General features: G+C 42.6%; 1 protein-coding gene across 1 annotated transcript; it reads left to right on the top strand.

Moving 5' to 3' along the window:
• Window positions 1–1,780: 1,780 nt before the first annotated feature.
• Window positions 1,781–9,798, top strand: LOC103456952 (coagulation factor XIII A chain). Its single transcript, XM_008396838.3, has 17 exons — window positions 1,781–2,400; window positions 2,488–2,590; window positions 2,670–2,846; window positions 3,579–3,827; window positions 4,058–4,176; window positions 4,245–4,352; window positions 4,471–4,645; window positions 5,200–5,338; window positions 5,465–5,568; window positions 5,645–5,733; window positions 5,810–5,963; window positions 6,041–6,150; window positions 6,962–7,130; window positions 7,210–7,364; window positions 7,449–7,585; window positions 7,654–7,759; window positions 8,771–9,798. The coding sequence occupies exons 1-17, from the start codon at window positions 2,371–2,373 to the stop codon at window positions 8,804–8,806; spliced, it is 2,160 nt and encodes a 719-aa protein (XP_008395060.2). The 5' UTR covers window positions 1,781–2,370; the 3' UTR covers window positions 8,807–9,798.
• Window positions 9,799–10,702: the final 904 nt, after the last annotated feature.

Raw genomic sequence — 10,702 nt, 5'->3', positions numbered from 1 at the left:
TGAAGAAACTTCTGTTCACTGAATGTTCATTTCTGACTGAAATACTTTATTTTATGCATCATTTCATCGGTTTTTACATGTTGGATGTTTTTTAACTTTACATAAAAAACATACAGAAATATTTGATAAATCAGAAATATCCTGACCCCCCCTGCAGTATCTGTGTCCCCCGTCTGGCTCACGACCCCCATGTTGAAGACCTGCTTGGTGCCAGGCAGCAGAATGCACTGCAAAAACACAAAACCTTACCCAGTTTTATTCTGGTGCAAATCAACCAAACTGGCTGACAGGAAACGTTTCACCAAGAATAGGAGCTTTTTAAAATGATTCAATACTTTTCTTCATTTATAACATGACATTTTTCTACCTGTGAATGAATCTGCCAGTGGAATTATGAATTTTATTTTAATACTCAAGCAGTATTGACTAAAAACAAACTGCAGGTTAATGAAATGTTACCTGCAGGTCGTTTTGTTTTAAGATATTTGAACCAGAAACTAGATTAAAAATACTTGGTAGGATTTTGTATTTTTGCAGTGTAATAAATAAAACGTCATTTGGATTTTTTATTGTTTTAATCCTAAAATCCAACATGGCAGCCACCAGATGTGAAAACATGAATTCATCCTGAAACGGTTTGATGTGCTTCAAAGTGTCAGGAAGAATGTAAATGAATCAGTTCCAGTTTGTTTTAATGATTTAATATGAAACATTTTTCATTTATTAACGTAATAAAACAGATAAAGTTAAACATTTAAATTGGTCCAAAAGTATTTTAATTTAGACTTTCTGCAGAAAAATAACTAACTTCTCTCTGAATATTTTATTTAAAGTATAAATCCTTTAATTTTGCAGAGTTTGTATAAAACGCTGATGGACAACGTAGCAGAGGTCAAGGTCAAGGTCAAGGTCACCTTCAGTCTGACAAACTTCCTGTTTTATGAGGATTTTCCTCCAGTATGTCAGAAATTAAAAACAAGAAGTGAACAAAACTCCAACAATAATTTAAATTCATTAGAAGTAAAACCTGATAATATTAGTTCAAGTGTTTGCTGGCCGGTCCTCACAAGGAGAGGAAACCCTGCAGCGACGGTATGAAAACAGGAAGTGGAGCCAGAGGATAAAAAGTGATGCTGCGCCGATCGGATCAGAACCGGGCCACAGCTCTCCGTCTGAACGGTGAGTCTCCAACTGCACAACGATTTAATCAGCAGAAACTCAGAAAGATGGAAAAACTTTACTGGCAAACTTTTACTTTATGCTAATGGTTCAACTTTTTATGATAAAATGATCAATTATGTAAATCTGGAGGAAGAAACGCGACTCTAGAAAACAAACTGCTCCTGAAATATGAAAGCTGAAGATTTAAATTTGTATTTTATGTTATTTAAACGAATTTAAATATGAATATGATTTCAGTATTTATCTGGGCAGAAACAGTTTGTTATTAATCACATTGTTCAGATCAGAGGTGAAAGTTCAATTCATGAAGAAATATTAAATCACATAATGAGGTTTTATTGATACAAATAAATGTATTTCACAAATGTTTAACGGTAACAAACATTTCCACTTATAGATAATAAACAAAATTTAAAAAATCCAGTAACTGTTCAACTCAATTTAGTAATAAATGATGAAAAATGTGATTTAAATATAAAAATATGTTTGCAACATTCAAGAAGGCTAAAAATATTCTTTAAGAGATTATAAATTATATTATAAATTATATTTCATTTATAATAATGGAGGTTTTTTTACATTGTTTTTTTTCTCAAATTGTTCAAACGTCACAAACCTTTATGAATCTACATCCTGTCACTGATTGGAGGAGTTTTCTGTCCAATCAGAGCGCAGCGTGCAGAGGGACACGCCCACTCCGTAATTCATCTTCTAGTTTTTAATATTTCATTTAAAACTGGAACCAAAGCGAGGAAAACAAACTGCTGGACTGAAAGGAGCGGGAGTCGCCATGGCAACCAGTGACTGAGCGGGAGTCGCCATGGCAACCAGTGACTGAGCGGGAGTCGGCATGGCAACCAGTGACTGAGCGGGAGTCGCCATGGCAACCAGAGACTGAGCGGGAGTCGCCATGGCAACCAGTGACTGAGCGGGAGTCGCCAAGGCAACCAGTGACTGAGCGGGAGTCGCCATGGCAACCAGTGACTGAGCGGGAGTCGCCATGGCAACCAGAGACAGCGTTTTTGAGCGCTAGCATTTTCTGCTAGCTCATTCTTTCGTCTAGTTTTTAGGTTTTCAGAAATGATGTATTTGTCTTTTGAAGACAAAACGTTCCCACATTTAAAAAGTATTTAATGTTTTTCCTCTTTTCAAGCCTTTTTTTATCGGACGACACGAAGAATTTCCACGATGAAAAAGAGTTTCCGCTACGCGAGTCGGGTAAACATCCCAACATGAACATTATTATCATTATTATTACAAGTTAACCAACATGAAGTTCATGAAGCGATTCTGTTTCTCCTTCAGGTGCCGAATAAAAACCTTCACATCGATCACGATGACTTCCGTGAGTTCGAGCCTTTCGACGGAGAAACCGATCTCGTTCCAAGATCGGCGCAGCCTGGAGTTGGTACGATCCGTTTTCCAGTGATTTATGCTGCCAGAAAGAGCTGAATCTCTGAAAACAAAATGTCCGCCGCCTGTGTCAGACGCGCTGTCGGTGGTGGGCGTCGACATGCGGAAGGACGTCAATGCGGCGCAGCACTGCACCGGCGAGTACGTGACCAACCTGCTGGTGGTGCGCCGCGGCCAGCAGTTCATCATCGACGTCTCCTTCAGCCGACCGGTGACGTCACAGGACGACTTCCAGCTGGAGTTCCTGATTGGTGAGTTTCAGGCCTGAGCTTTGCTCTGATTGGCTGGATTCAAAGTATCTGCTAGCTTTGCCAGAGGAGTTATGGAGGTTTCATTCAGTGTCTTTGCTAGAGACCAGCAATGTGCCTTAAGAAGCGACTTCACTCTGGTTCAGTTGATCCAGGTTAAAAGTGTTCCCACCCAACAGGAGGACAGAGACACCAATGTGTTCACTGCTAGTCTTTTAGGACCCAGACTCTTATTTTGAAGAGACAACCGTAAACATATAACTGTTAGTAATGCAGGTCCACGACCAGATGGTTTCCTCCACAAGCTGACGATTTAGCTGCCTTACAGGCCGCAACTGTTTTATAAAAAATCTCTGCAGATGGAGAAATCTCTCAGAGTTCATACAAAAATGTCTCTTTTTAAAAAGTCATTACAGCGTACAGTATATTCAGTGGCACAAACATTTATCCCTGCTTTCCCAAACGGAGGATCGGTTTACGGTCTACTGGAAAATCAGAAACATTGAACACGGCGTCGCGCGGGAAAAACACGTTGCATTGACTTTCTAACACTGAAACATTCAGGCTGTGGAGGGGAAGACGATGTCGGCGTTTCCAAACAACGTTGTCCAGTACTCCGACGTCAAGGACGAGTCGTGTTGACTGAACTCAGTGCTAGAAGAATCGAGCCTGCTAGGCGAGGACGGTCCTCTCATTTTGCTCAGAACGTTTCTTTTCCTGGGTCTTTTCCTCCAGGCGCCGACCCGGCGGCCAACAAGGAGACCCTGGTGGTGGTGAACTTTGGTAACCACTCTGGTGCGGCCTGGGCCGGTCAGATTGTCGAAGCTAGAGACACGGTCGTCTCCCTCGGCGTCACGGCGAGCTCCAAGGCCATCGTGGGCTTGTACCGGATGTACGTGGCCGTCGCCATGGGAAACGGGATGCAGCGGACCGAGAAGGACCCCAACACCAACTTTTACCTGCTGTTCAACCCCTGGAAACCAGGTACACCGAAATAATGAGCTTACTGCGGGAATTCCTGTTTCCAAAGGTTGAAAGCTTCTTCAGCTTCAACATCTGACAGCAACCCTGAAGAAAACAGTTTATTTATTTTAATTTCTCTCTTTTCATTTTATATTTACCAGAATTATTTGAAGGAACTTCTAGTTTTCTGAGTAAAGTCACTAAACAACAACATGGAGTTTGACCGAGTCAGTTTCTGATCACGTTTGCAGATGATGATGTTTTCTACCCGGATGAAGCCGGACGCTCTGAGTACGTCCTGAACTCAACCGGTCTGATTTATATGGGCACACCGGACCAAGTGACCGAGCGAGGCTGGGTGTACGGACAGGTAGTCTGAACCAGCAGAGCCCAGATCCGCCTCAGCCTGCCGTTAACGTTGGGAGTTTGTTGTTGCAGTTTGAGGAAGGCATTCTGGACGCCTGTATCTACATCATGGACGCCTGCCGGATGCCGATTCAGAACCGCGGCGACGTTGTCAAAATGGTTCGCACTGCATCTGCCTTGGTGAGTTTGATTCTTCATCAGGTTTTATTTACTTCATTCAGAATCCACAAAACAAGCATTGCATTTAGTTTAATGTTGGTTTTCTGTCTCCACCTGCAAACTGACCTTTGACCTCCAGGTCAACTCCCAGGACGACAACGGAGTGTTGATTGGGAACTGGAGCGACGACTTCTCCATGGGGACGCCGCCAACGACCTGGACAGGAAGCGCCAGCATCCTGCAGAAGTACCACGCCTCCGGAGCGCCGGTGTCGTTTGCTCAGTGCTGGGTGTACGCCGGCGTCCTCAACACCTGTAAGACGCACTGCAAAAACTACGCAGCAGCGCACTGTAAAAACCTCAATCCAATAAAACACCAGATTTTCATTCGTTGTTCCAGATTTCAGTCCAAATTGGTTTTGGAGCTGTAACATTGCCTGAATAAATAAATGTTATGGGTAATATATGAATATAGCTGCAGTGTTTGTTAAATGAGAAAAACAATCAAAAGCCTCTGATTAAGCAAAAGTTTTAGCTAAGTAGCATTTAGCTAAAGATAAAAGACCAACAGCTGTGAGTTTAACAGCTGGAAACCTGACATTTAAAAGCAGGAGGTGACAGGATTAATTCATGAAACGTTCGCTGAACGGGTGAAAGAGTTGGAGTAGAGGCGTCATACACATTTATGATCAAATTTGTTGTCTAAGTGTAAAAATGTCTCAAAGGATTTACTAAAATGCGATTAGCAGCTTATGATGCTGTGAAATGAGAGGATAGAATACAATATGGACAGTTTATTATCTGAGTTCTGATCTGGTGAAAGTGTTAAAGTTTGGATATGCGATGCTAAACGGTTTGTCTGTCTGCAGTCCTGCGATGCCTTGGGATCCCATCGAGAGTCGTCACCAACTTCAACTCAGCCCACGACAACACGGGCAACCTGAAGACCGAACTCATCTTCAAGCCGGACGGCTCGCCTGACAGACACAAGACCCGGGACTCCATCTGGTTGGTCCAAACGCTCCATGCAGCAAGCTTAGCCTTTGTTTAGGGCTTTAAGCCTTTGGGTTGTCAGCGACCGCCATGGCTAACCGTTTATGGCCAACGACAGTCACTGAGTTGGCTTCTGTGCAGGAACTACCACTGCTGGAACGAGGCGTTCATGAAGCGAGGCGATCTTCCACCAAAGTACTCCGGATGGCAGGTGGTGGATGCGACTCCGCAGGAGACCAACGACGGTGAGGCAGAACATCAGAAACATCCCAAACCCACAGGAAGCACCGATTGACCCAACCGGGTCTCGCTGTGTTCCAGGATATTTCCGTTGCGGTCCGGCGCCTGTCATTGCCATCAGGGACGGCGAGCTGTGTCACCCCTTCGACTGTGGCTTCGTCTTCGCTGAGGTTAGACTGGAAGGACATCGACATTAAACCTGAGTCGTCAGATAAATCAGTGGAGTGACAGCTGACTGTCCTCCAGGTGAACAGCGACCTGATCCACATGAAGAGTGACAAGTATGGCAACATGACTCCCTTCAAGGTGGACACGACGTATGTTGGAAAGCTCCTTTACACCAAGTCACGGAGCGGCTGGGGACCTGAGGACATCACAGGGACCTATAAGCATCCAGAAGGTCAGCTTCACATGTCATGTGATCACAGTTAGCAGGATTAGCACAGGAAGGTGAATGGAGAAAATCTGGATCTGCAGGAAGTCCAGCAGATCAGCAGACCATGGCTCTGGCCGAGCAGTTCGGATGTTCAAGAGACAGATCCAACGTCCCGGCTGCCAAGCTGTCCATCCAGATCTCAGCTCAGGCGGTAAGGAAACCGTTTGTCCGTCCATCCGTCTGTCAGTCCATCTGTCCATCTGTCTGTCCATTCTTCCATCCATCTGTCAGTCCATCTGTCCATCTGTCTGTCCATCCGTCCGTCCATCTGTCCATCCATCTGTCAGTCCATCTGTCCATCTGTCCGTCCGTCCATCTGTCCATCCATCTGTCCATCTGTCCGTTCGTCCATCTGTCCATCTATCTGTCCATCCATCCATCCATTGCGACGTAATTATATAGTACAGGAAACTTAAGGGAGATACCGGAACGTGGCAGGAAAGCGGTAAAACATGGTAGTTTTCCGGCCAAAACGGGAGACTTGACAGGTACGAACTGGTTCCTGACAGCATGAAGAACCGGCGGCTCTACACTGAGTCCGTCCTGGATGGCTGAGCGTCTGTCTTTAAGTCCAGAAACTCTCATTTCAGCTGCTTTCATCCATCACCTCGCTCTTTCAGTCTCCACCCACATCTCATGACCTTAGATGAGGGTAGGAACATAGACTGACCGGTAAATCAAAAACTTCACCTTTTGACCACGAGAGACCAGGGAAGCATCAAGTCTACCACTGGTCCACACACCAGTGAGTTTGATGGTTGGTTGGGTTGTCAACCGCGTTTCATCACCACCAGGCTGTTATCAGCTCAGTGTTGCACACAAACCAGTTCAGTGTGAACGCTGTTTCCTGCCGAGGGGTTTCTGTGTAGCATTAGTATCTGAAGGCAGTCGTGTCCGGCGGACCGCGACAGACCGAAGTACAACAGAGGACCTGAACTCTATGCCTCTTCCTGTCTGTCCAGGGCTATGTGGGCGAGCCTCTGAGGGTTTCAGTGACTTTTTACAACCAAAGTGAGGCGATGAAATTGGTGAAAGTTCACATGGAGATCAGCCCCACCTACTACACCGGCGTGGTCGCATCAGATCCACTGAAAGTCGAGGACTTCAGGCTTGATCTGGACGCCTTCCAGAGTGAGTGGCTTTGGTTCAGATCTCTGGGCTTAAAGATGACTCCCAGGACATTTTGGATATGTCTGTGTTTCTGTTGCAGGTAGCATTAAGGTGTTTGAGCTTTCGCCGCAGGAGTACGTCTCTCATCTGGGCTCTAACAGCAGCCTGGAGGTCACTGTGACCGGACAAACCGATGATGTGGAGGTGTCAGAGGTCAAGACCATCGCCCTGAAGCTTCCACCGCTGAACATAACGGTGAAACCCAGACTGAACATCCATGAAACCTTCAATAGTCTGAAGATTTCACACTCATTTGTTGATGTGTGTACCTGTATCCAGCTGAGTGGGCAGCCTCAGGTGAATCGTGACATGTACATCATGGTTTCCTTCACCAACACCATGGGCTTCCCCCTCACCGGCGCCAAGCTGGCCATGGAGGGAGCCGGGCTGCTGGAGACTCAGGTCTACAGCTACAGGTAAACCCGGTTCACCTGGCTCACCTGCAGCTTCCTCTGCTTTACATTTAAAACATGTTTTCTGCCAGGACGATTCCTCCTATGGGCCAAATATCCCGCAAGGTCGGGTTCAGACCGACGAAGCCGGGACTCCAGACTCTCCTGGTGGTGCTGGACTGCGACAACCTGCCCGACGTAAACACCACAACGGCTCGCTCAAAATCAAACTTCAAGATTAGCTTTACAGCCAAATGAGGCTAAAAAGATTATCTAGTAGAATGTTCTTTACTACAACTGAGGTGAAAGTATTTAAAGATAAAATGTAGCAAATAAAATATTAGCCAAACTTTAAAACAAACAAAGATTATGGGGTTTTGCTAAACTATTAGCAATAAACTCTAGCAAAACTGAAAAAGTTTCCTATTATGGATTTATTGGCTAAAATTATTTATTGTCATAATTAACTTAAAAAAGGAAAAATTAAGTAGATAAGAACTTACATTTTTATTAGAGTAAGCTGAAGCTGAACGTTGATGCGCCGGCATTTTTTGAAATAGATTTAGCAGCCCACACATTAGCTAAACGTTAGCTAAATGGTTAAAAATGTTCAGATTTTCTCAATTTAGAAAAAAATAAACTAAATAGTGAACTTAAACTGTTTAGTTTTGTGTAGTTATAGGTTAAAACTACATTAATTTATCTCAAGATTTATTAGCAATAAATGTTAGCTAAGGATTAGCTAATGTGGTTACTGCTTGCTAAGTCATTAGCATAAGCGTACTAAATGTGCAAAAGTCAAATAATAGCAGTTTAAGATGCTGTAGCTCAATATTAAAAAAACTTTTAAAAATGAGCTAAATTATTAGCTAAAAATTATAATTGTCCAACTAACCGAGCTACCAAAAACATAGCAAAGCTAAAGCGTTTTATAAATTAAAAATTGTTTTTATGAGGCTAAAATTGACACTGAATTTGGAAAATCCAACAATCTTTTATCAAAAGTCTAAAGTATTTGCTACAACCTGAGGAAAATGCTGAGATGTATCTGATGAAGTTTGAGAGGAAAACAAAACGTTTTTATTTCCGCTAAGAAAAACTTACCTGTACATTAGAAACACCAACTGGAGATTTTACCTTAAATTTGACGTTAAAAGGTTAAAATCAGATTGTTGTAGCATCTTGATGCTAATACCTGTTTCCTTTCAGATGACGGCGATGGTGGAAGTCAAGGTCGTGCCGTGACCTTTGTCCTTTCATCCAGTGAGAAGAAACAACTAATTCTACAAGTTTCGTCCATCATGATCATTTTTCTGTCGTAAAATCATCTGAAAATGTTCTTAAAATCAACAAAGTGCATAAATCAAACTTCATGTTGAGGATCAGTGTCTCCAGCTATAATCGCTCTGTGGAGACACAGAAACCTGAAAGATTCATTTAAAATTGTGTAAATTCTAAATTACATTTGAATAAATCCTGGATGGGGATTTCAGAATAAGATGCAAGTTTGACAGAGTCTGAAATGAATTAAGAATGAAGATCATTTTAATTTTCAGAGTCTAATTAAAAATTAGACTCTGAAAAGTTTGTTTTACTGTAAATAAACACAAAATGTCCTCTTAAACATCATCTTCTTTATTTCCACATTAAGACAATTTAGATGCACTTAAACATTATCAGCTAAAAGTTTCACTAAAAAACACAACAGGTCAGTTGAGACAAGGTGGTTAATTAGGATTAGAGTGATTTTACGTTTCAGTTTTAATTTAATATCAATGCGATTCTTCTATAAAAATTGACTCAGCTTTTATTTTAAAAAATCTCTTCTGTCATTTGATCTTTAGCTCATTTTAATGACATTTAAAATTAAAATAATTAAAATTCCCATTTTTGTCTTTAATTTCAGAGAAACTTTGACCAATTTCTAATTAGTTCCTGATTTATTTTGGGCCTGTTTAAACATTTGGACACAATTAGTTCCTGTCTGTCTGGAAACTGAACCTGTGCATGAAGTTTTATCAAATCAAATGTGATTTTATCCTTTTTCCTGTTTTCATAACAATAATGACTCTGAGCACTAACAAATAAAGCATTTCAAAAGCACTGAGTGTCGCTGATCTTCAGCATTTATTGGATTTTGCACAGAAACATTTTAAACGAGAGAATTGAGTGACTGCAGTGGTCTAGTCAAAGGGTCTGCAGCAATCTTTAAAAGCTATACCAGCCTTCAGAACAGCTAAATAAAACATTTTAGTGCAACAAATGTTACATGGCCTTAAAAAACAACTTATCTACTCCAGGACATTTGATGAAGCCCATTTTATTTCTGTTTTAGGATTTTAAATAAAGAAAAATATAAAACTTTTGCTCAAAAAGCAGGATGTTGAATATGCAAAATGAAAATGACAAGAAAAAACAAGATTTACAATTTAATAAGGAAATGGATCCAAACCAGCATCACTGGTATTTTAATTCATTTAAATCAGTTTATTACCTCAAAACGACTAAACTAGACCATAAAACAGCTGATTCTTCATCTCAGGTGACCTTTGACCCATTTCTGCTGGTTGTTTTTTTAACTATGGAGGCGGATCAGGAAGCTGCAGTGAGGTCAGCCGGCCACTAGAGGGAGGCAGCGGTCTTCCCTCCCAGGCACCTCCAGTCCGGTAAACTCCAGACTCACTTGTTCGGTTTCTGCTGATCATCAGCAGCTTCTCGTGTCTTTCCATCCGAGCAGCAGCCATCTTGACTCCAGTTTGGACCTGCTGGTCCAGAACCGAAGTTTGATGTCAAACTCAAATCCACCGAAACATCCCGAAACAAGCCGAAACATCCCGAAACAAGCCGAAACAACCCGAAACAAGCCAAACAAGCCGAAACATCCCGAAACAACCCGAAACAAGCCAAACAAGCCGAAACATCCCGAAACAACCCGAAACAAGCCAAACAAGCCGAAACAACCCGAAACATCCCGAAACAAGCCAAACAAGCCGAAACAACCCGAAACATCCCGAAACAAACCGAAACAACCCGAAACAAGCCGAAACATCAGCGTTTTCCTCGAGTTTCTGTCTGTCTGCCTTACTGTGCTTTAGTCGCCCCCCCTCCCCCCCCCTGCGGCCACAGGTGAGTCGACGTCAT

Source organism: Poecilia reticulata, chromosome 20, assembly GCF_904066995.2.
Source record: "Poecilia reticulata chromosome 20, P_reticulata-male-v2, whole genome shotgun sequence".
Taxonomy (NCBI): Eukaryota; Metazoa; Chordata; class Actinopteri; order Cyprinodontiformes; family Poeciliidae; genus Poecilia; species Poecilia reticulata.
Note: the sequence above shows the minus strand (reverse complement) of the source record. Positions and strands in the feature narration are given on the sequence as shown.

Excerpts from the sequence above, each read along its gene's own strand:
- LOC103456952 (XM_008396838.3), top strand. The coding sequence starts at position 2,371 with ATGAAAAAGAGTTTCCGCTACGCGAGTCGG. Across the intron at positions 3,828-4,057 it reads GTTCAACCCCTGGAAACCAG|ATGATGATGTTTTCTACCCG; the intron begins GTACACCGAAAT and ends TCACGTTTGCAG. Across the intron at positions 4,646-5,199 it reads CGCCGGCGTCCTCAACACCT|TCCTGCGATGCCTTGGGATC; the intron begins GTAAGACGCACT and ends GTCTGTCTGCAG.